At 37.7% G+C, this 26,106-nt stretch overlaps 2 protein-coding genes and 1 long non-coding RNA gene across 7 annotated transcripts in view; 1 reads left to right on the top strand and 2 right to left on the bottom strand.

Moving 5' to 3' along the window:
• The window catches only part of nf1a (neurofibromin 1a), a 76,146-nt gene that overhangs the window by 31,985 nt on the left and 18,055 nt on the right, over positions 1-26,106 (top strand). For 4 of the 5 annotated variants that reach the window (XR_010801908.1, XM_066664697.1, XM_066664732.1 and 1 more), the window contains 6 exons: positions 321-431; positions 22,214-22,646; positions 22,772-23,112; positions 23,660-23,862; positions 23,997-24,190; positions 24,372-24,512. Coding sequence is in view for 4 of the 5 variants with exons in the window: in XM_066664697.1 (XP_066520794.1) it covers positions 321-431; positions 22,214-22,646; positions 22,772-23,112; positions 23,660-23,862; positions 23,997-24,190; positions 24,372-24,512 (1,423 nt within the window). In the remaining variant the exon portion in view is untranslated. Of the gene's footprint in view, positions 1-320; positions 432-4,044; positions 4,298-22,213; positions 22,647-22,771; positions 23,113-23,659; positions 23,863-23,996; positions 24,191-24,371; positions 24,513-26,106 lie in introns of those variants that run through there. The other variant, XM_066664722.1, reaches the window with a different exon arrangement.
• omgb (oligodendrocyte myelin glycoprotein b) lies at positions 8,257-13,150 on the bottom strand. The gene is made up of 2 exons (XM_066686493.1): positions 12,807-13,150; positions 8,257-9,885 (listed from the first exon to the last, which is right to left on the bottom strand). Exons 1-2 carry the CDS (start codon positions 12,827-12,829, stop codon positions 8,712-8,714), a joined length of 1,197 nt encoding a protein of 398 aa, XP_066542590.1. The 5' UTR covers positions 12,830-13,150; the 3' UTR covers positions 8,257-8,711.
• Positions 20,315-25,886, bottom strand: LOC136691856 (uncharacterized). Its single transcript, XR_010801909.1, has 3 exons — positions 25,749-25,886; positions 21,840-22,003; positions 20,315-21,498 (listed from the first exon to the last, which is right to left on the bottom strand). It is a non-coding gene; the product is annotated as an uncharacterized lncRNA (long non-coding RNA).

The raw sequence follows: 26,106 nt of genomic DNA, 5'->3' as shown, positions 1-26,106 counted from the left end.
TTAACGTTTTATTCTTCATTTTTATTTTTTTTTATACTGACTAACAATAATGGATGGTTCTAATTAAAAATGGCAGACATTATGATAATTAGTTATAAAAAGTGTCTTAAAGAAAATATTTGAATTTAATAAGTTTTTTGGGGGGTGGGATTTCCTACTGTTTTTCTCTATTTAAGAATACTCTTGTGAACTTTAGTGTTTATCTAAAGATTTCTTCGAGCTTTTTCTAAGGAAAACTTTTGTGAATACAGCCCCAGTTCCCTTATGTGACAGTAATTTTAAACAAAATGTAGTTCTTAAAAGGCTTTCATTACACTCAGGCACCAAGTCCATGAAAAAGAAGAATTTAAAGCTCTGAAGACACTTAACATCTTTTACCAGGCAGGAACATCTAAGAATGGAAATCCTGTTTTCTATTACATTGCTCGCAGGTAAGATCTTTATATTTAGTTTGTTTGGGACCTTGTGGTTTAAATGAACTCAAACCTTATGCCATCATAAAGGGTCTCAGTAAGACCCCATTTACACCTGGTCACGTTATGCATCTTCAGTGTCAGGGCTTGATCAGGTCTTCAGGTATCTTGATAAGGCCAAGTCACAAATTTACAAGTGTAAATGCGCCCAAGACGCATTTAAAACGGGTACAAATCCAATCACTCAAATCACTTCAGGAGGTGGTCTGGGATGCATTCAAGCCACGTGTTATATCAGTGTAAATGCATCCATCTCCAAGACACAGTGAGCAAGAAAATAACAATGGAGGATGTGCATGGTTGGAGATCAGACTAAACAAAATGTTTAATAGCAATATGGACAGGCACTACTGTACTTGCAGATGTAATTAAATGTTGCATGATTCAGGCAAAAATTTGTAAATTGTTTAACATCAGTAAAGGTCCCAAGCTTGATACGCTACCACCAGTGCTCAATTAATTTTCTGTCCCAAATTAATCTGTAGTTATCGCTGCGATCAACCTTTTATTTTCATTTGGATGTACTTTTTAGGGAAACCCCCATTTACAGTGTAGCTGAGCATTACAATCTAAAAACAAAGAGACTGAAAAAATAAATTTTAATTAATTTTCACATGGGAACTTAAAAATGAAAAAAAATGATGTAAACAAAGTGACAGTAAAATAAAATAAATCATAGAGACCAAACCATGTTCAAATAAGGAAAAACCAAGAATAAGACACGATAAAGAATAAATGAATGATTAATGATAAATATAAAGTATATCTTTTTATATATTGTTCACGCTATCTGTAACGCAGTTAGCTGTATGTATAGTTTAGAGACATTTCTGCCTTTTGTGATCCGAAACAGCAAAATAAGTCACTGTTACTCACCTGGAAAATGCCCATCTCGGTTTGTGCTTTTCAACCTTTGGAGTTCTCTCTGTCTTAAGCTCCAGATGCCTCTGCCATTTACTCATTTACAGACACTGGGACTTGGTAGACACTTTAGACTGGTTTCAGGGTTTCAAGCAGACTGGAGAACTAGCCAATGGTGAGGAAACAACTTCTGAATTTTATAAAAAGTGTTTTTTGGTTACAGTCGTGAATTTGCCTTTAAGTTTGAATAAATGTAAAACAGCATGTAAAATTGCCAATTTCGAAGCAGCAGCCATCTTTAGTACAGCACAGGAAGAGGCTGAACGGATAAACAACTTGTTGCCTGGTAATGTGCGTATATGCATATTCCATCCCAAACAGTAATCTGATTTCAGTCTGACTAACCACAGATGCATTTGACTACCAAGTGTTAAACGCATGTGATTAAAATCTTATCAAGATACAATCCAGAAATAGTCACATAATTGACCAGGTGTAAACGGGGTCTAAGATTTTGGGCCAAGAAACACCAAAACGGGTTCAGTGGCTACACTAGAAGTGGCACACCTGGTTGACCTACTTATACTTATTTAGAACCCGTAGCCTCCCTCTCTGCAGATATTAAGATTCTTATTAGAAGCAATATATACACACACACACTGCTTAAAAAAATAAAGGGAACACTAAAACACATCCTAGATCTCAATGAATGAAATATTCCAGTTGAAATTTTATATGCATAACATAGTGGAATGCGTTGAGAACAAAATAACATAAAAATTATCAAGGTAAATCAAAATGATTATCCCATGGAGGTCTGGTTTTGGAATCACACTCAAAATAAAAGTGGAAAATCAAATTACAGGCTGAATTCCAACTTCAGTGGAAATTCTTCAAGACAAGTTAAAATGAGGCTCATTAGTGTGTGTGGACTCTGTGTCTGTATGACCTCCTTACAACGCCTGGGCATGCTCCTGATGAGGCGGCGGATATTCTCCTGGGGGGTCAACTCCTGGACAGTCTGTGGTGCAACGTGATGTTGGTAGATGATGTTCCAGATGTGCACAATTGGATTCAGGTCTGGGCAACTGGTAGGCCAGTCCTTAGCATTAATGCCTTCATAATGCAGGAACTGCTGACACACTTCAGCCACATGAGGCCTAGCATGTCATGCATCAGAAGGAACCCAGGGCCCACTGCACCAGCATATGGTCTCACAATGGGTCTTAGGATCTCATCCCAGTACCTAATGGCAGTCAGCGTACCTCTGGCTAGCACATTGAGAGCTGTGCGGCCCTCAAAAGAAATACCTCCCCACACCGTTACTGACCCACTAATAAACTGGTCATGCTGGAGGAAGTTGCAGACTCTGTCACATGTGCTCAGTGTGAACCTGCTTTCATCCGTGAAGAGCACTGGTTGCCAATGGCGAATCTGCCAATCTTAGTGTTCTCTCGCAAATGCTAATCGCCCTGCATGGCGTAAGCACAAGCCCCACTTGTGGACGTCAGGCCCTCATACCACCCTTATGGAGTCTGTTTGACAGTTTGTGCAGAAACATGGATATTAATGGCCTGCTGGAGGTAATTTTGCAGGGCTCTGGCACTGGTCGTCCTGTTCCTCCTTGCACAAAGGAAGAGGTAGCGGTCCTGCTGGCACATCTCCTGGTGCACTGGCCTATCTCCTGGTATCTCCTCCATGCTCTGGACACTGTGCTGACAGACACGGCAAACCTTGCCACAGCTCGCATTGATGTGCCATCCTGGATAAGCTGCACTACCTGAGCATCTTCTGTGGGTTGTAGACACCACCTCATGCTACCTCTAGGGGTAAGAGCACTGACAAAATGTGAAAGTGACCAAAACATCAGCCCGAAAGGATGAGAACACAGAAATGGTCTGTGGTCACCACCTGCAGAAACACTCTTTTATAGGGGTTGTCTTGCTAATTGCCTCTCATTTCTACCTGTTGTCTGTTCCATTTGCAAAACCACAGGTGAAATTGCTTCCCAACTGGACAGATTGATTTCACAGAAGTGTGATTGAGTTACATTGTGTTGTTTAAGTGTTCTCTTTATTTTTTTGGGGGGGGTGTGTGTACTCGTATACCGTTTTGAGTGGGATGCAGGCGCATATGTGGATTTTAGAGGAACGTAGCTCAACGACAAATTGAACAATAAAGTGAGTTTAATTCTTTCTGGTGATCCTCTATCACTACAAAGAGATGAACGTTTACCAAGTCGGCGTAAAATTAAACTCCCATCCCCCCCCACCCAAAATTCCTGCCAGTGAGTGTGTGAGTGTGTGAGTGAGTGAGTGTCCCCAAATGCTGGTAAAAAAAAAAAAAACCCAGAATTTCTAAATTCTGGATATCACTGAGAAAATATCAAATTCACAGAGATTAATTTTAAGAATTTTAAAATAAAACATGTCTTCAGTTTTACTGATTGGCATTGAATGGTGAAAAACCATCAGCTTGGGGACTGTTTTATGCCGTCTGTCTAACAAATCCCCACTTCTAATGCATAACAAAAGCAGCAAATAAAACATTGAGGGATTTTAGCTGTTTGGTTTGCCAGAGTGCTTTAATTAATAATATTGTAGTTAATGAACATTTGAAATGTTTGTTCATGTAAAGGTCTCTTTTTTTTATAAATCATTTTTGTATACAAGTTGCTTCTGTGGTTCTCCCTCTCTTTCCTGTTTCTAAGATGAAATGTGACAAACATTTGAAGATGGAAGGGAAACAAGCAGTGAAAATGCTTTGAGGGTAACACTGAGTCATTGAAATGGAAATTAACATTACATTCCATTGGGGGATGGAGGTGTTAGCATGAGAACACACTCAGAAAAAGCTGCTGTTGTAGTATAGTATAAACCCTCCAGGGCACATGTTCAGCTCTTTTAGTTAGGGATCAAAGTTGTGCCATATTTTGAGCTAATGGAGATTATAATATTCTTTGTTTATAGTAAATTTAAGTAAAAATAAGCTGTTGATTTCATTCACTCCATTTCACCTAAAGGACTTATTTTATTAGTTTTAAACAGTTCTATAATAAAAGCTTACAAATATTCATCTCTCCTTATGCAAGATATTTCAGCAAAATGTTTTCATGTTTTACATGTATTAATGAGTTGTTTATTAAAATTGTCACAAGCCATTTCAAAATTTTGTGATAGTATAAAATTTTAAATGGGAGAGATCATCATCTTCTCTGATTTAGTCAGGTAGCAGTGTGGTCACATGACAAAGAAGCACAACCTGATTGGTCGTCTGTCTGTATCCAAAGTGCTGATTGACTCAACCTCCTAGAAGTTAAATTATAAGATTTTTTGTTTTGTTTTTTAAAATAAAATGTGATCAGCTTATACTGACATTTGACTGACTATTGTTGCCTTAAATACATATAGACTTACTATTCATATTGTTATAGAAATTGCCACACTTTGATTTGTTACAATTCTCAAGTTAAAATAAATACCAGATATATGATCCCCTGTGAAATTGCGAATTGGCTTATTGTGGTACTGTAAAAGGCAGGATGGCCATTGTCTGATTGACAATGTATTGTATTGATGGATTTCAGAGTTATATTTAAATATGCTTTGGAAATGGTCAGGAAGGAGGTTTTGCTTGGATAAGGAAACTTACATATTTGAAAATATAAAATCTTTACGTTAAAAAGTGTAATATGAGAACGAAGTAATCATTCTGACAATTGCTTATAAAGAATATGCAGGACTGTGAGATTACTCTTGACAATATAGATGATGTTACAGTATGACAAATTTGGATAGGCTATTGTTTAATACATATTGAGCAGTACATATTTTTTGTAATATTACTACAATATGATATTTTACAGCTGAGTCTGTCATCAATATGTACACCATGAATATGTTGTTGTTCGAACAGGAAGAGCATGTTGTGCAACAGCAAAGGCAAAAGAAGGAGAGCAAACACAAAAAAAGGAGTTTAGGTTTATGCATGAGGGGCCACAAACATATTTGAGAGCATTCACAGGCTATAAAGATTGGTAAATGGGGTGCAGCATAAGATCGGAAATTGGAACCAGCAATTTTTTTTTTTTTTTTTACCAATGTCTGCCAGCAGAGTGCGTTGCATTAACTATACTGAGGCCAGACATGGTGCTGTACTCTGAAAGTAGGCGGGAAATTTACTTTGTAGAATTAAAAATTCCGCTTCTTTTGCAATTTCGTTCCTTCACACGTGTATGATCAATAGGATTATGAACGCTTTTGTGAGCTCAGACACTGATGTTGGACAGTTGAAGTTCTGGCTCACAGTCGACACTCTAATTCATCCCAGAGGTGTTCAACAGGTTAAGATGGCATGTCATATTCTTCCACACCATTATCCATGTCTTTATGTAGCTAGCTTTGTGCACTGGTGCACAGTCAAGTTGGAACAGGAAGGAGCCACACCCAAACTGTTCCCACATGAAATTGTCCAAAATATCTTTCACTAGAACTGAGGAGCTGAGGTTAAATACTGAAAAGTCACCATTTATCTTGGTAACCGCCAAACCCAGACTTGTCCATCAGTCCACTCTACACATTGTCCTTGAGCTAATCTGAAAGCCACATGAATATTGGAGGTCTGTAGTGATTGACTCTGCCAAAAGTTGGTAACCTCTTCAGCATCCACTGACTGTTATTTTACGTGCCCTACCACTTCGAGGCTGAGTTACTGTTGTTCACAGAGTATGTTTTTAGGCATTTGGTTCAGTAAAAACCTGATTCCATGACATATTTGATATGTTTGATGAATCTATTAATGTGCTTGAATTAGTTTTTCTTGTTAGCTGGTTTATCAGAGGAAATGACGATGCACTTAATGATTCATGAAAAAAGCTGACTGCTTGTTCATAAGGTCAATATTAAATTTTTTGTTTTTGTAGTTAATATTGAAGTTTTCTTCAGTGATTTTACTGAAAATGTTGATGAGTTGGTCAGTGAATGTTTGTTCAATTTATAGTTAGATTTATAGTAATATGTTTATAGAGGCATACAATAATTGTTTCTCTTGGGAGGCAACTGCTTAGGTTCAGTAAAGACAGATTCCATCTTATTACACATGGAGCACACTAGGCCAGGTAATTCCATTAAGTTAATATAATTTCTGACAAATCGAGATACACCACCTGACATGTGGCTACATCTTAAGGTTCCAATGGTCAGTCTGCCAGATTATAACCACATACCCTGTAGAAAATATAGAATAGATAATTCTATAATAGAAAAAACAGATGAAAATTCTAGTAGAGGCTCATACTGTTTTACCAAGCTCCACAAATTCAGATGGAACAGGGAGAGAGATGTTTTGTTTTCTATTGGTGCTGCAATACAAAGGCTTAAAAGGTTTGATGGTATGGTATTGGCACACAGTATTGATGGATTTGGTATTCAAAAAGTTTGAGTGAGGATCAATGCTAGAAATCTGAGCTAAATGACTTAAGTCAGAGGTAGAAGACAGACAATCTAAAGCATTCTCAGTTAGTGGCCATGGAGATGGGAGAAGGCTATGGTTTGTATAATAGTGGCATAGTGAGAATTATGTTTGTGTTTACTCTGCAGTAGCCAGAGCCTGCAATATAAAACACATCATAACTGCTAACCATTTATATGAATCCCTGAAGATGGGTGACAAATTCTAGGAAAAAACAATTGAGAAGCACAGATTTCACATTTATTTCCTGATATAATTGATTAACGTCCTACTATCTCAATCTGCACAACTAGCTAGTGATTCAGTAGAATCAGTGATGTAATATCTGCATTTAGATATATGGGAAAGACATTAGAATATCGGTTGGAAATTACAGCTGAATGTGCCCTCATTGACCATGATGCTTGTGAATTAACACAGCCTGTTCCTCAGAGAACTGGTGAAGTCAATATAGTGTGATTATATTATGTCAGCAAGAAAGAGTGTCAAGGACTACATAGAGAGTGATTATATAGTAGGGCTGCAGTATATTAACCCTTTCTCATAATGACGAGTGTTTTAATTAGGAGTTCAATGGCCCCAAAATTTTGTTGCTATATAATGAGATTAGCAAAAATATGGTAAAATTCATTATCATTTATTATATTTTATAGAAGTGGCAGAGTGTGTATATGTCTAGGGTACTAGCTTGGGTACATTGAGGATACCTGGTGTCTCTCTTATGCTGTGGCCAGTTTTTTGTCATTTGTCAACAGTCCCTGCAAATCTGTGCAATTATAGTGACTAGTTTCTTTTTTCTGTGATAAAACATTTCTATCCTGTTGAGGATTGGATGAGTATGAAAATACAAATAAACTCTGATATGCTTTATGATAAGCTGAACTGTCACTGGATGTCAACTACTAGTGTTTAATTCTTTCCATTTTTTTTAATGACGATCCCCCCCAATTTGTCACCCATCTGTAATATCAAACTTATACTCTACATTTTAACATCAAAATGTGATTTAGTGTTTCTGGAATCAGTCAGAACAATATTCTAATGTAAAACTGGAACCCATACTTTGTTCAGCATGCTTGTATGAACTTTATGGTACTTGGAGCTGGATGGGAGTAGTGGAGAGGCTTGTCTGCCTCAATTTGGTCAGAGCACCAAGAGGAAATGGCTGTCTATCCTGGTTGCTTCTTTTCTTGAGTCAGCAACCTCCTAGGAATTGGTCCCTTGGCAACCTCCATGGCCTTATTTATTACATCCTGTTAATGCTGGGGCAAGCACAGCACAGAGCTTCATAGACATGCCACATTTCCTACAGTTTGGATCACTGTAAATCTCCTGTATTTTCCTTGATTTGTCAGTTTTAACCTCTTGTTGTTTCCATCTGAGCCTACCTGTACTGATTTTACAAAACAAAAGTTTAAGGGTTCAACAGATCTTTTATTTATTCTGTCCTTTCATCAATGCTGTTGGTGAAATATAATTGAGTCTCTGTCATTGACCTTGAACACATCATCCACCATCAGAGAGATTTTGTTTCATATTGTTTTTAGGCATTAAAGACAATAGTATCTGTCAGTGGACAAGCATAATACTAGAGAGAAAACACTTTTTTTTCCAAACCAACAAAATTGCAGTGTAAGTTACTTGTATACATTTCTTTTATATGTCAATATGAATATGCACAATAGCCAGACAGTATTCAATTATATTCAGTAGGAGATGATCCGTTGTTTTGAAGCAGAAGACAATATTGTAAATAATACCCCTAGAGGCACTAAGTCAAACAGTTTGTGTGAGATTAAAACCAGAGAGATAAGGCCCTCTTTTGACATTTCTTGTGTATCCGTGAGTCCTGCATTATGTTAAATCCATTCCATTGTGTAATCCCAAGTCATAACCAATTGCAGTAATTCAGATGGTAATGACGATGATTGCTGTTCCCAGAAGGGTCAAAGCAACAATATGAGATCTGCATGTATGAATTTGAACAGTTGTGCTGCGAGCTTTTCCAGGTATTGCTTTCTTGGCACTTCGTGTGCGGATTGTTGTGCTTGACTGCGTTGATAGGGTGAGGGAAGTGGAAGTTAGAAATCCCCCACTCCTACCCCGTTCTTGCTCACCTCCCCCAGTAGCATTCCCTATGCTCCGGTCATATGGCAAGTTGAGCATGGCTGATTTGGACTGATACCCCGAGGTGACAACCTGTATGGGTGGTCTGAGACCTGAGTTACGAGTGTCCGTACCCAGTGGAGGCTCTGTGTAAGAGGCTGAGTTCCAGGTTCTGCTGGTGGCAAGATGTGCTTCACCACATGTAGGTCTTATATAGCAAGGACAGCCCAGCACTTTAGCTGGGGTCTGATGCACCCAGTTCAGCAGGTGGGTGATGTTTTCCTCATCCTCACATGCCCAGGGGTTATCCCCAAATGTAATGAGCTGCAGCGATTCCAATCGATTGAACACCCCTTCACTCACTGAAGAAAAGCGGTTAGCATGCAAGTAAAATTGAGATAGCCGAGGCATGCGGTCCAGTGAGCCAGGCAAGATCTGCAATAAGAAGTTGTGGGAGAGGTCTACCACCTCCAGGTTGTAGGGCATGTTGGTGGGCACAGTCCAAAACCTGTTGTGACTAAGGTTGAGTGCCTGTAAACTGGGTAGAGTATTATTAATGAAGACCACTCGTATCAGCTGGTTATTTGATAAGTCCAGGGACTGCAAATTCCAGTGGAAAGCAGTGTCATTCTTTTCCAGTTGGTGAATATGGTTTGCAGATGCATGGATGTCCCACAGAGCCCGAGGCAGACCATCAGGAAGGTGTGGGAGGCGGTTGTGTGAGATGTCCAGAGTTCTTAGGTGTCCAAAGTGGCTGAGGAGCCCATCCAGGTTGTGTAAGCGATTGTGGGACAAGTTAAGGAAATTTATGTTGTGCTGCAGGTTGTCAGGCAGTTTACTGAGGCCACGGGCAGAGCAGTCCACCACTCGATGACCCCTGCCACAAGAGCACATTGGAGGACAGATAGCCAGCACAGATCCTGCACATAACAGCAGGAATAGCAGACTGGCCCCTAAGGGCATTGTGTCAGCTGTCCTACAAAAACAACAGATGAAAGTTTAAGATATCACAGAGGACTAGCAGAACTGTAGTACTACCAAACATACTAAACAATAGCATATGAGGAAATATGTTATCACAAATGTTATTGCTGTTTTTATTTTTAATTTGTTGCCATAGACCATCAATATTTAGTATTCACTTATTTTTCCAAAACAATTCCTCAAAATGAAGTTATATAAAATAGAAGCTTAAACGTTGTTTTAAATAGGCTTTGTTTTTGGGAATTCCTTCACCTTAAAAAGTAGTAGCCTTGATTGTAATAAATGGGAACAATTAAATAATTTTGCTCAGCATTATTCATATTCTTTTTGGCTCACTTGCATTTGTTTAGTTGTTAGACTATCACGGCTACCAGTCAAAGTTTTCTTATGATCATCAACTGGTAAAGTATTTTATGGTCTTTACCACACTCTTTATATTCAGACATAATGAGCAAATATTTTCTTAAACTGATCTAGTTTATCCATTTTCTGCCTTCATGTGGGCTAAAGTAGTTTAGTTTTTGTTAGCTACAGCATAAAGTCATTCATTTGCAACACATGATCAGTGTGTAGATGATATTGTTTTATTGTGGGGGGGAAAAACTTAAACATTTTATTATCACAAATAACCATTAATATGGAGTAACATCAATGTCAAAATTAGTGGGTGCAAAAAAAAAAAGGTGGAAAATATAAATCTGCAAGTTCTAACAATTTGTCCCGCAAATACAAATGTGAAATTTTTATTTATTTATTTATTTTTTTCATTCTCAAATGGATTTTAGCCTCTCAATATTAATGTTTCCTTTGCACGCCTAGCTCTTTTCCCTCGGGCTCTTTCTGCGCTTGCATTTTGAAATGGGAGGGATTGTGACAGTTTGTGGGTGAGGTCAGGGCCGTTTTTCTCAAATGAATTCTATTGGCTGATGTCTCCTGTTTCTGTGACTGCCCGCCTCACACACTGTATATGGCCTGTCTACTGGGAGAAGCCTTTATGGTTCACCGAGCTGTTGTTTTCCCCTGGACAGAGCCAAAGATTAACAGAGTCAGGATAGAGTCATAATCCACTGCTTATAGTGAGTTCAGATTATAGTAATATAGTCGAATAATAGAATCGACTGAGGTTTGGCTTTCTGAATCATTTGCCAAGAGTGGATCCCTACTTTGAAATGCTTGAAAAATCGATTTGTTTGGGAGTCCTGTTCACTAGCTATGTTTACTTTATATTCTGCCTGTTCTCACTGTACAGAGATGCTGCGGTACAGCCTTGGAACCATGCTTGGTAAATAATTTTGAACATTAAGTCATCTCCTATTTTCCATTTTCGCAATTTCAGAATGAAACTTTAATGACCAAGTTACATGTCCTCCAGGTTTGTTTTTTTTATTATTTTTGTAGAAGGCTTCTCGCAGTAGGCGGGACATATACAGTGTATGAAGCGGATGGTCACAGCACCAGGAGACATCAGCCAATAGCATTCACTGTGAGAAACTGCCCTGATCCCGCCCCCAAAGTGTCAAACCCCAATTGTTTCAAAACCAAATAGCAGAAAATTCTATCGAGCACTGAAAAGGTCCAAGGGAAAAGAGCTTGATGAGCAAGCAAAACTTTAAAAGTGTGAGGGTTTAAATAATTTGAGAATGGGGAAAAAAGACAGTTTTAGATTGTGAGAGGGTTATTTACACACTTGCAGATTTGCACCTGGTATTTTTGTGCCCTCTACTTTTGACATTGTGATTCCATATTTAAAACACTTTTCCATTGAATAGTGTCACTGGAGCTTGTTTTAATGTCTATTTGACTATTTTAAAAGGTAGATTTTGTCTTTATTAAAAATTAGTACAATTGTTCATGTGGGCTTTCAACAGTCTATCAGTCACACTATCTGACAATAGATTACTCCTCCTGCGTAAAAGAATTTCATTGCAGAATCCGTGATTGCAGCATTTCTTAGATAATCATTGGCGTACGTGAGAGGATACATTTACCATTCATTCCTGGCTTGGTCTGATCACTGCCTCTGCAGTCTCTTGGATTCTAACTCATCAAACCTCCTGGTGTTCTCTGCTAACTGACATTAGTTGGTTCACAAGACATTCTCTATATAACCTCCAGCTTAAGGCCACGTAGTAAAATTATGTAATGATACTACATGAAAGACTCATCTCATACAGTTGTAATTGTAACTGAATAGTTTTTCCAATTTTTTCACTTGCGTAGTTAGCAAAGGTAATCGAATACTAATGTTGAATACAAATGCATTCTTAGTACAGTATGTCAAATCCCAAGGACATTTGTGTTGTGTGGATTTGTTTGACTAGCTGCATAAGGCACCGTTGTGCTGTTTCATTAGCTGTGTGCCGGTTTGGCACAGTGAAAGATGAGTGAACAGAGCCCCTCAGTGCTGCTCTTGCTTGCTCTCTGGCTGGAGATTGAGTGTCTGCCAAGAGCTACTCTGCCCTACTGCTGCTGCTGCAGTGAGCCATTAGCCTGGTTACTAACATTATGAGGTTCTGTCTTCTCTTTTCCCTCATTAGCTGCATGCTCTAAAGGGCATTTGAGGATAGGTTTCATGTATCCTACATCATTCTGTGCATGTAATGTAAGATATTGAAATGTTATACATTTCCTTTTTGTTAATGACAAGACTGGATCTGTGATTATTGAATGCCAAATGTAATTAGAGCATATCTATGCATTTCTTTCTTTTCCAAGTAGATGCTTTTCAGTACCAGAATGGAATAGCACAGTAAAATATGCACTGTGTACTGAATATTGAATGGAAATTGTTGTAGCAAGCTTATTTAGTTTGTAACCCCTTGCTTTGCATATGCCAACCCTGGCTTTGCTTAACATCTTCTCCCCACCATTCTAATTATTATTTTTTTTATTTCCATGCTGAAAAAGACTTACCTGATCTTTTCCATCAATTCCATATCATTTCGTTCCCTTTCTCTTTCATGCCACGTTCCAGTCACTTCTTCCCATGCTCTTTTTATCTAGATCAGCAGTGGTTAATTTCAAGCAGTATTTACTTATTTCTCTTTTTTTCTGGTGCTCTGCATGGAAACTTGGTGCTTTCTCTTTCTCATTCTGTCTCCCACTCCTGATATTTCTCTTCCTTGCTACACTGTCTTTCCTTTGCTCTCCCCAAATTATGCCTTCCATCAACCTCAGTTCTTTCCCCTCCCCTTCTCACTCCTCCCCTTCTATGTCCTAACCAGTAGTGGTTTAATAGGTGGAGCTCCTCTCTCGTTCTCCCATAGCCGGGCTTTCCTCTTGGCATGAGCACCCGAAGGCTCCAGCTGCTATCGCTGCAGCCTCTGTCTGTTCACAACTCACAGTTAATGCAAAAAGTGGGTGAAAGGCAGGATGTTAGAACATGCAGGTGAGAGAAAAAGGGGAGTGGAGAAATGCAGCATAGAAACAGTCCTTACTGCTCCTGAAGAGGGCGGAGCATGAGGCTGCTGACGCCAATCTTTTTATAATCTGCTCTGCACACTCAACAAAATCTTTCTTTCTTTCTCTCTGTCTCTGGCTTTCTTTCCTCTTTCTCTCTCTCTCTGTCTCTGTCTCTCTCTCTCTCTCTCTCTCTCTCTCATACATGTATTATGTTCATTTTCTTCTTGACTGCACTGCAGTGGTACTATTCAGTGTAAATTTCTCTGCTCTTATACAACACAACTACACTTCTGTGGTAAACAGTGTGACATTGCACCTGCTCAGCAGCATTTGTGCAGCTTGCTTACTATATTCATGGTTTGTAGTTAGACTCAGTCAACCTCAGTCTGGTGTTTTTAACATGTAAATGGTGTGACTTTGTAGCTTTTCCTTCCATCTTTTTGTTCAATATCTAAAGACTGAACAAAATAGTTGAATGATGCACATGAGTGAACATGATAATTTTATTCTCAAAACATTGCTTATTCTACCCCATAATTGCACTGAAACAGGTAGTATGTTAAAAGATTTAAGACTTGGCTGTAGCTTAATTTTAGCTGGGAGGTTGAAGATTCATATCTGCCATCTTCTTTTCTGACCCTAATTTGTGAAAAAGACCACTTTGCTGATGCACGTCATTTTTAAAGTTTAAAACCCTCTTCAGAGGAAAACAAATTTACAGACGCACATACAAATATTAATTCTTAACTCGTAATTCTGGAATACATTTTTAGCCTTTAGTATTCATAATTAGCATTTATATGGCAAAGTACATGTTTATCACAGAATTCATTATTCATGTTATTTATGATCATTATTGCTCATTAACATTTTTGATTTAGTCCGGCTTGATATATTTATTTTTTTTTTTTTCCCATTCACAAAAGGATATTCAGCATCTTTCAGTTAATAACCAGAATTTTGCATATTTATATTAGCATTTTATTTTCCTTTTGGAATCCTTTGCTTCTTACACTTTTTTTTTTTTTTAATGTTCACATATTTATTTTTGATTGAGACTTACTTAGTTTTAGAAATGTGGCTTGGTGGGTCATAATTCTTTTCACTTCAAAGTTTCATCTAGAATCTTCTGCTTGTAAGTTTATGGTCTCATCTGTGAAAACAAGCTCACAGACATCTAGATTTTGATGTTTCCACCTCTGTGCTCTAAAGCACCTATTGTACAATCTGAATGGAATATTTCTGTTGGCTTTCTGCCCCATCAGTTTGAAGAATCAAGCACTATTTTTCAAAATCAATATCTTATTGTTTTGAGCATTTTTTTTAAAATGACTTACAATTTTGCAATTTTGGAACATCTCTAGATTGATCATTAATTTAACTGTACATTGCTTTTACATTAGCCTTCTTTCTCCTGTGTACTGAGAATGATAAACTGCAGAGTAGTGATGCACCAGTGAGTTATTTTGTAACAGCAAAACATGCATGTAAGTGTACAACACTTGCAGTAAAAATCTATGCTGTATTTGCTAAAGGCAAGTATGTTGCTGGTTTTCTTAAAAAAAAAAATTCAACACTTCAGTTTCAGCACTTCAGTTTAGCCCAGCTGTCTTGAGGGGGGGAAAGTTGTGTTGATCTTAGGCTTTTCCTGTGGTAACCATGCTCAGTATTTCCTTCTTCGTAAGAAACTACAAAAATAGTCTTGTTCATTTCCTATTCGTTTATTGCACTTCCTTTTTTTTGCTCTTTGTTGTATAGGCACATGGCCTTCATTATTTACATAAGGGAAGGAAGGATATTATGTCTCTTTAGGGCAGCCTATTATATGAAGTTATCATGCAGTAACTGGTTTGTTTTAGTAATGTTTGTTTCTAGAATCAATGTGATTCTAATGGGGCTGCCAAGTTGTGCTGTGTAATAAGTGTTGAGTGAGTTAAATGCTTAGTCATGCCTCAGACACCCAAGGCCAAATGTTCTACAGACAACATTGGCAGTGCTCCCTCGGTGGGTATGATGGCCCACATCTCTCTGCTTATTGTGCTAGGTAGGTCTGTCTGCTGACCTGTGCAGCCTGCGTTCTCCTCTGGCCAAGTGGTTTTGCATTAGCACACTTTCGAAATGCAGTGGGTTGGTCTAGCTAGCCGAGGCTGTTGGCACTGTGTGCAATCAGGGAGACTTGCAGTTGGGTTTGTGTAATAATTGGATAAGAATTTGAAGACGAAAATATGGGCTTCTATTCTGAAATTTAATTCTTGTTATTGCTGAAAGCTTAGGGTTTTGCATGTAAAAAAATACCATATATCGTTAGTGTACATAAAAATAAATGTATGTACAGTTATTGTAACAAAGTAATAACAACAAAACATATGTTTCTGAAAAATGGCTAAGATTTTAAATGAGCAGTTTTAATTGAAAAGCTTAATTTAAGTCTCTAAAATAGATGTTTTTCTCGCTTTATCTAAACAAAATACACAACAGCCACTGAAAAAACAAACCCCAAAAAACCTTAGTTTACTATTCTATGTTAAATAGGAATAATTGAAACATTTAATACTGCAATACACCCATGTAATGATAAACCAAAATTGATAAATGAATTTTCAAAATGAAGCATGATTTGTAAAATGTAAAAATATTTGCTTTTTTTGGTTAGGATAGAACAGTTTTAAAAAGCATGTGCGCTTATCCATGTTTTGTAGCAAATAATTTTTTTAATTACTATTTTTTTTAATGTTGTTATTTATGTATTTTTTTTAAAGGGGCTATTTGTTAGAGCTGTTTCAAGGTGGACAAATGTGAAGGTCTCAGTTTCTAATACAGTTTTATGCACTGAATGGTTCATAGTTGTAATACATTGATTCTCAGATTGTATTTTTGAGACACCAGATTCAAGTATCGTTAAGGAGCCATTTGTGTCTTAAAAACAACTTTATGGCACGTTACTATATTTGTGTATAAAGGACCTTCTGTCTATTTTTATTGTAGGTCAATTTTTTTGAAAGGTGCAAAGCAATATTTTTTCCTCAGTGGTTAGCAGGAGGGAGTGTTATTTTTCCATGTCACAGATTTTATGGTAGAGGAGGAGGAGGAGGAGGAGCAGGAGGAGGATGCTCTGTATTCATTTGAGGAGGATTGAGATCCACATCCTCGAATGGTGGTGGAGATTGAAGGGCAGTACTCGTCTCTGAACATGTAGATGGAATGGTTTCTTCATCAGTTTTAGGTGTTTGTTGGATGTTCCCTTTTTCGACCAGAACAGGAGTCTCAGTTGCCTTTTCAGGAACGGAGACCTCAGAAACTGGTGTTTCATTGTCTGTTTTTTGTGTCTGGATTTGGTCTTCCACTGCTGGTTTCCCGTTATGTGGTTGGTCATTTCTGCTAAACGTGCTGTTTGCTGCTATGTTGTTCATCTGGACATCCTCTTCTACCAGCAACGAGAGCCGTTGGGAAAGCCTCTGGGGAAAAAATGAATGTAGGGAGATTCTTTTGGTGTCTCGTTGGGAAAACAGCCCATCCTCACTATGACTTGACATATTAGGTTGGGCATCACTTTCAAGGAAGGGTGAGGGACCAGCCCAGTCAGGGTTCTCCAGCTGCTTTTTCTGCTCTTGACGTCGTCTTATCAATATAATTCCAATTGCTATGAACATGAGAACCAGTGCACTTCCAATCACAGCTGCTACTGTCGGACCTGCATTACCATCCGTATTTCTATTTGTTTTGTTTGTACCATTTGTGATGACTGCTTTTCTGTTCTTATTAGTGGCTTTGTTATTGTCTGGCTTATTCATAGGCTCAGAGGTGGTGGTGATCCAACCTGTTGTGACACTTTTGCCTGTTTTCATATTCCTGGTGGCTGTAAAAGTCTCTGTGTTAACAGATGGGCTGAGGGCAGTGAATGAACCTGTGGATGTCATGATGCTATTTATAGTGCTGTCTTCAACTGTGGTGGCTTCAGTTGCAGAAGTAATGACTGCAGGAGCAGTGTCATTTGTTTGGGCATTGCTTGTAATTGCCAAACTGGTAGCTGAATTGGATGTGTATAGTGTTAGATTACCTGTTGTTGAAATGGGTGCCTTTGTGCCTTCCTTTTCTTTTGTAGTTGAAGACCAATTTTGAGTCTGAGGGAGTGTTAACAATTCAGGCTGTTGTGTAATAATGTCTAGAGTACTTTCTTGAGTGAAAATCCTTGTGGGTGTGGTCTGTAGATTGACAGATTTCTCTGTAAGACTTGAATTGACTTGCTGATGTTTATCTGTTACAACAGTAATACTAGTGGATTTTAACATGTAATGTGTTTGCTGTTCTCCAGTTGTAATGTGCTCCTGTGTTGTTAATGTATTCTGTTTGGCTTGTGGTTTACTTGTGGTTTGATGGTTTTGAGGGTAATTCAAGCTCGTTTTAATCTCTTCTCTCAAGGTGGCTGTGGAGGACAAATGTGAAGTTGTCTCAGTTTCTCTGGTGCGGATTTGTGCTTCTGAGTTTTTATGCTCTGCATGGCTTATACTTGTAATGCTTTGGTTGTCAGATTGCATTTTTGAGACACTAGATTCAAGGCTCTGCTTTGTGGCATACTGCTCTTTTTCGGGCATTGTTGTAGATCCTTGATTTCTTGTGGAAGACTCATAACTTTCAGATCTACCTGTGTATTGGCCAGAGTACTCCAAGCTCCTTTTTGTTTGCCCTCTTGAGGTGGCCAGGGAGGATAATCGTGAATGTGTTGTTCTATTTTTTATCGATAATTGCTCTTCTGTGATGTTGTGTTCTGTCTGATTTACACTTGTAATGTGCTGGTCCTGTGAGGTTGGAGATGAGTCTTTTGAATGGGAGACTCCATCTTCAGATCTCTGATCTGTGATATGTACGTGGTCTCTTGTAGACAAAATGGTGGATTCATTTGTTGAAGACCCATGACCTTCAGAAGTACCTTCATGTTCACTGTCGTGATGAAAGCTCCGTTTTGTTGGCATTCTTGAGGGGACCAGGGTGGACAAATGTGAAGTTAACCGTTTCCCATTGGTGATTTTGTGCTCTCTATAAGTTGTAATGTGTTGGTACTGTGTGATTGGAGGAGGCTGTTTTGAATGGGGGACTTCATCTTTAGATCTCTGGTCTGTGGTGTGTACATCGTGGTTTCCTGTAGACAAAATAATTGATCCTTGACCCTTTGTTGAAGACCCATAATCTTCAGAGGAACTTTCATGCTTGCTGAAGGTGCTTGGGCTGTGGGTTATGGTACAATTAATTTCCCAAGGAAGGAAAACTATTACTGCACATGTGATAAGTGTTGTCTTCATATTGTACTCCTCAGAGATGTTTTTTCCTGAAATATTGCAGATAAATGAGCGTAATTGTAAATTATCTGTATATGCAACTTGTATTCTTTCAGAAGCTTTATAGGAAGTGCTAGCAAGTTGCAGTAAATGTAAACAGATTACAAACCGTTCCTCATTTGAGTTTACCAAATTTAACTTAAAAGCTAGGTGTCCATTTTTGTTTATATATCAATCACATAATTGTCTTCAAAATAGTAACTTGTAATAGTAAGGAGAACTTTCAACTTAACGTTCAATGTAATTCAATTAAAAAAGATTTTATTCTAAGTTAATTTTGCAGCATTTCTCTTCCGTTTATTATCCGAAATTTTCACATAATGTGAAGGGCAGCTTCTGAGTTCAAATTATTTAGTAAACTAAAATCAACTGATTATATTTATGCAGCATGGAATCAGAGCTATTGTGCCATAGTTATTCTTAGATTATTTCATTCAATCATGTATATAAAATGAGGTGTTAAAGAAATATATTAAGATCAGAAAACCAAAGATCAGAAAATCTTAAAAAAAAAAATGCAGAAATGAATGTGGTGTCTGGTTAACCATCAACCTAACTTTACAAAGTTTTGGCTATGTAACATTAAGCCAAATGAAACAAACAGAAATCTAACGTGATGTTTAATAAAAATGTCATAAAGTATGTCACTCACCCAAACACTCAATGTTTCTATTGAAGTCCAGATATTATTCTGTGAAGTTTATTTTATTCTGAAAACCAGATTTGATGAGGTTTAAGAATGATTTTAGATGGTCTCAGAGCCCCTTTTGAAGGCAGTGCGCAAGGAAGAGAGCTAATCTTGAATACGGAACTTGCATGTTTTACTGGCAGGAAATGAGAGCTGTAAAACCACTGCATTTTCTCTTCCCCAACTAAGGAGCCCTTTATTCTGACTAAACCATCACGGCCCCTATAATGTTATAATTGTAAAACCAGCATAAAATCTTATATATATATATATATATATATATATATATATATATATATATATATATAATTTAATTACAGAACCAAAAGTATGAGGCAAGAAAAAATTATGTAAGTTAAAGATGCTTCTGACATTGATGTCAGATGCTCTTAAATTTTAATATATCTTTAATCCCTCTCGAGTTTGGTTTGGTTTTTAAATTTATATATATTTATTTATTTATTAGGTAATATTTTTTAATAAATGTATAATGAGTGAAATAAGCAGTCAACACCATGGTGGATAATTTCTGCTTCGAAACGTCAGTGTTCCAAAGTCCGTCTCAATCTCAGCAGATTTAGACAGCCAAAATGTTTTCATCATAAATCTCGCGAATCCATCCCGTCAACTTGGTAGAGCAACTGGATATTTGGTTCGTTATTAAATGTTGCGCAGATGACAAGTTAATTCTTGTTTTGCCCTTAAGACCTGATGACAGCATTTATAAAACATAGTATATAAGCAGTATGTATAACAACTGTATAATTTCCTCCCAAAGCCCATTTTTCATAAATTAATTTTTGTCTGTTTTGACCCTAATGCTGGCACTGAGAGTTCTGATACCTTTCAGAATGGTAAAAGTGGTATTACTGCATTCCTAAATGCCAACAAATTGTCGTTCGCAAAACAAATCAGACATGATTATTTTATAATGCACACATTTATTGCTTGATAACAGAAAAAACACACACACAAGATTCTGTATTTAGAATCTAGTTTTATTTTGATACTGCAGTAATTCAAAATGTGCTTAACCCTTTAACAGAACAGGTGTATTTAAGGTTTTAAAGTCTGCCTTTGCCTCAAACATTCAATGTTCTTCCCAGTTTTTCTACAACTTAATTAATCATTGTTAGATGTTTTCCTGGATTGTGAGTTTACAGAGTATTAATGTTAGTAATCAGATATTTAAGAGATACAGAATCTGATGTTTTTCTGTGTTATGTATATCCATGTTAAATTTACAGTTATAAATAACACCAAAATGCTACATATCTCTGAACCAATTAAGAATTAAAGCTGCATAATGTGAGTTACCTAAACAAGTTCACAATAGAGTATTAATTCAGTTAGTTTTGTCATTTTTTTACTTAAGAGTGAATTTTTTTAAATAATTGTAATGTATTTGCCCTAAGACGGCTGTAAATTTAATATTTCAAATAAATTAAATTCAAATCTGCAAATTTCTGTCATGAAAAAAAAATTATAATAATAATGATAATAAAATAAAAATAAAGAACAGGGAAAGGGTAAAGAACAATTATTGTGTAACTATTGGCAATGCCCAAGTCTTGATCTCTAACCTGCTGCTGTAGGTTATGTGGTATAGATGGTGAGCATGTATCTGTTTAAGCTCACACCATCAGAGGCATGTCTTCCAGTTCTTTAGGATCTATGCAGGAATCTCTGGAAGGAGAGGTCTGCATTGCAGAAGTGGTGTTCTCCACTTCCATATTGGTGGTTGAGCTGTGATGGAGGATGGGTTCCTCTACTCCGTTTTTCACCTCTTCTTCCTCTGCGTCTGCCCTGACCTCCTCTAACAAGAGGTTGGTCTCGCATGGTCCAACAATGCCTCCCTCAATTGTCTCAGTCCCCCAGTAGCCTGTCCCACTCACAAGGTCCACATTACTGCGTGTTGACCGTCGGACTTGGTATTGTCGTTTCAGAGAGATGACCTTACATGTCAGCACCAAGTTCAGTATTAGTAGAACAATGATGAGACACCCAGAAGATACAGCCACCATTAAAGCCAGCTGAGGGTCAATGAAGCACCTCTCAGAGACACCAGCAGGGGACATACTTGCTGGAACTTCAGTTTGGTTCTGTATGCTGTCAGTAATCATGACAGTGGAGCTGCTGATATTCTTTGAATTTAGGATTGTTTTTGAAGTAGTCTCCATACCTGTTTAAATTTGACAAAAGGTCTGTGTTAATTTAGGGAACACAAGGTAGTATTCGCTCAAATATTGCACTGAAATTGGCTAAATGTCTCAATATCCCATGATAGGGATGAATTTTTACAAAAGAAAGCAAACAAAAATGTGTCTGACTTAGGTTGCTTTTACACTGGATTTGAACATACTTTACTAATTTCAAATTTTCCAGTTTCAAAATCACTGAATTTCCATTATAATTGTGGGGGGTAAAAAGTAAATATGATCTCACCTGAATCACAATAAACATAAGTATATTTAGATGAGCACAATAAATGTATTTAGATATTTATTCATATTGAATATTTACCTGCGTACAGCTTGGTTGTTGGTGCTTATTGAGAGGGATGAATAAAGAGCGTGATGAACTTAAGAGAACCAACAACAGACAGGGTTGCAATACACAGTCACTTCCTGCCCATCGCCTACTGGAGTTATTTGGGGGTCTTCGCGTTTAGAAACGTCTTATTCTGGCTATGAGAGAATGAAGAATGTACAACTTGTATTACTGCACAAAGAACATGCGTGTAGTGAATATAAAAAATGTTATGAGATTTCTTCATTTGTAAAGAGGCATTTTAAAATGTTACCAAAAGTATATTCCAAATTTGAGAGGTGTATGTGCTTTCATGGCGTTTAAAACTTAGTGTTCATTGTCCTTTGTTTGTTTGTTTTGTTTTTTAGGTTTAAAACTGGACAGATCAACGGTGACCTCCTAATCTATCACGTCCTACTGACCCTCAAGCCATACTATGCCAAACACTATGAAATAGTAGTGGACCTCACTCATGTTGGCCCAAGCAACCGCTTTAAGACAGACTTCCTCTCCAAGTGGTTTGTTGTTTTTCCAAATTTTGCCTATGAGAATGTGGCTGCAGTCTTTATCTACAACTGCAACACTTGGGTGCGGGAATACACCAAATACCATGAGCGGCTGTTGACTGCTCTCAAGGGGAGTAAGAAACTGTTGTTCATAGATTCACCGGCACGACTTGCTGAACATGTGGACCCTGACCAGCAAAAGCTACCTGCAGCCACACTGGCCTTGGAGGAGGACCTCAAAGTCTTCCATAATGCTCTTAAGCTGGCTCATAAGGACACAAAAGTTTCTATCAAGGTATTTGCTCATGTATAGTTATAGATGTTCATAGATCCATTCTCAAATTCATTACTCTGAATTTGAAAAAAAGAGAAAGAACCACAATTAAGGTTTTAAGGTATCTTTTTCACCTTCTGTTTCAGGTGGGTTCCACAGCGGTACAGGTGACATCAGCTGAGCGCACTCGTGTTCTGGGCCAATCTGTCTTCCTCAATGACATTTACTATGCCTCTGAAATTGAAGAGATCTGCCTAGTGGATGAGAATCAGTTCACCCTGACGATTGCCAATCAAGGCACGCCCCTCACATTCATGCACCAGGAATGTGACGCTATAGTACAGTCCATCATCCATATTCGCACACGCTGGGAGCTCTCTCAGCCTGACTCCATTCCCCAACACACAAAAATAAGGCCTAAAGATGTGCCTGGCACATTGCTCAACATTGCCCTCCTCAACTTAGGCAGTTCGGACCCTAGTCTGAGGTAAGAGGCACAGGGGTTTTTGGTGATGTTTCCGTGTAGTCTAGCCATTTTGATGGTTGTGCTTGAATTGCGTCTCCCAGTTTCTATTGTAACAATGGGTCCTTTATTAGTGAGAATTTGCCTTTGTTGTTTTGAACAAATTAGAAATGCTAATAGCGACCTTGCGTGTCTTTAGTACAGCTGTGAAGCACTTGAACTTGCCGTCCTCTGCATGAAAAAAATGAGCTACTTGAAAGCCAAATCCCAGACATCCCATACATCATTGCTTTGATAATAAGATATTTATGTGTAAATACACAGCACTGTGCTGAAGTGTTCAGAAAATCAAATTGAAAAAGCTGTATTTTAAGCTAAGCTTTGAATAATTTATCAAAATACGTTACCAGTGGGTATACCAGTAATCATATTTATTTCCAAGATTTTTTTCTGGCACAACACTGTATGTTCTTTCTGTTGAATTTCTCATAGCATAATTGAAATACTTCTGGGTAAATGACATGTTAGTGATGTTATTTACAGGGCAACTAATGTTTAATGCCATCACCAGGTCAGCGGCATACAACCTCCTGTGTGCCTTAACTTGCACCTTTAACCTCAAGATCGAAGGGCAGCTCCTGGAGACTTCTGGCTTATGCATCCCAGCCAACAACACCCTTTTTATTGTGTCTATCAGTAAAACCCTAGCAGCCAATGAGCCTCACCTTACTCTGGAGTTTCTTGAAGAATGCATCTCTGGATTCAGCAAGTCCAGTCAGTAATACATAATCACCACATATACTGCTTGTTAACATTTAAACAACATTTAAATATACACAGCCATATATTTTGCACTGAATAAAATAGCATTATTTCCAATTAAATTCCTTTCTCTTTTGGGGTTACAGGTATTGAACTGAAGCACCTGTGTCTGGAGTACATGACTCCTTGGTTGCGGAACCTAGTGCGTTTCTGTAAGCACAACGATGATGCCAAACGTCAGCGTGTTACTGCCATTCTGGACAAACTGATAACCATGACCATCAATGAGAAGCAGATGTACCCCTCAATTCAGGCTAAGATATGGGGCAGCCTGGGCCAGGTGTGGTTATTCACAGCAAGCCTGTGAAAATGTCCTGTTGCTCTGCTGCTGCTGTGATGTTTTTTAAGAAGAGATTAGATGTTATTTTATACATCTGTATTTAGCTTCTATAAAACTGATATTACTCACCTTATCAAAATTGTAGGTGACACAAAAACTGGACTTGTTTTTCCATCTCTAGATATCTGACCTGCTTGATGTGGTTTTGGATAGTTTCATAAAGACCAGTGCTACTGGGGGCCTGGGATCTATCAAAGCTGAAGTAATGGCTGATACCGCTGTTGCTCTGGCTTCAGGAAATGTCAAATTGGTATCCAGCAAGGTAGGTGCAAAATTATTTAAATAATGTGTGTCTAAATTTTAGACATCACATTACATTAGCTAGTCTCATGTAAGCAATGCTTAATTAAGGATTTTCTGATTACTTGCATGTACTACCAGTGTTTTTTCAAGACATTTGCTTTCTGATGAAAATATCCATCATATGGCCAACTGATGATTTAGTAGTAAGATATGGTACCTGTTACTATATTTACATTTCAAAACAACTGAAGGTGCCACAAGGAGCAGTACAAATTTATTTCTGCAAATATAAATTATTTAGGACAGTACAAACACTATAACATTCAGGAAGGATCTACAAGTTAAGTCTCAGGGCTGAATGAATTTGGTCCCCAACAAAAGGACTGATAAATGTGCTGGAGGTATCAAATTGTCTATATCCACAATTAAGAGAATGCTACATTGCCATAGCATGAAAGGTAAATTTAAAACCAACCCTATTCACAAAAAAAAAGCAAGGACACTTGATTGATTTCTGTCAGTAGGGCTACAATTTCTGTGGAGTATTGAGAGAGCCTTGTACAAGGCTACTTTCTAGGCTAAGCTTTAAATTCAAGTTAAGCATTTAAAAGGCCTAACCACCAAATACTAAAAGTGTATGTAATTGTTTTTATCCATTAAAAAAGTGACACATATAAATTTATAAGTTTAAAAAAAGTTAAAAATTATACATTTAAGGAAATTTGCTATTTAGAAATTACTACTTGTGAAAGTATATAGCTTATTTTAACTACCATGGAAACTGTATGGTGACTTCATACTAATTTATTTTTCACAACTCTTTAGCATCTTAGGTCTTTAGCATATGTGTATGTATATTTTGGCCTTGAATGTGCAGATTTTCTATTCCTAAAGCGTCTATCCATTTTCATCTTGACAGCAAATAATACTTTATCAGCTCCCCTTTAAAAAAATGAAGATTTACTTGCGTTTGAGGTTGCTTCCTTTTTGTTCTTCAAAACCATTTTTCTTGTAGCTTCACTGATCTTATCCAAACTTGCTCCACTACTCCATTATCTCTAGTGCTTGTACTTAAATGATCGCTTCCAGTTTGTACATGCACACGCTCAAATAGAAACACAATAGTAAGACAGCCAGCCACACTCTCCTATTATATGAACAACTGTTAGTCATTACAGTGAATGGACATCATTGTCAGACTGTCAAGGGTGTCTGACTGCACAAGGGTGTTTATTCTGATTTAAAGTCCACTAACCTCTAGTGTCTCAAGCATTGTAGTCTTTTAGCAAAGCAGCAAACATATTAAGACCTGTCTTCTTATCGTCTTCTCTCCATTGGTAATGTTTAGTTTTATTTTCCAGTTTATACACTGAATGGATGCTGAGTGTTGTTTGATTACCATGTGCCAGCCACTGCTGATGTCACAACATACCAGTTTAGGAACACAAGGGCAGGCTTTGTCTGAATATTGCATCTGCCTTCACTCTGTCTTGTACAGCATGAGGGCTCAGAGGTCAAATACAGACCCAAACATAACTTTTATTTAAGAGGTTTTGTGCTTCCAGTGAATAGTATTTAGGTATATGAGACCAAATGAGAAGATGACAAAAGCA

This window comes from Hoplias malabaricus, chromosome 1 (genome assembly GCF_029633855.1).
Source record: "Hoplias malabaricus isolate fHopMal1 chromosome 1, fHopMal1.hap1, whole genome shotgun sequence".
NCBI classification, from domain to species: Eukaryota; Metazoa; Chordata; class Actinopteri; order Characiformes; family Erythrinidae; genus Hoplias; species Hoplias malabaricus.
Note: the sequence above shows the minus strand (reverse complement) of the source record. Positions and strands in the feature narration are given on the sequence as shown.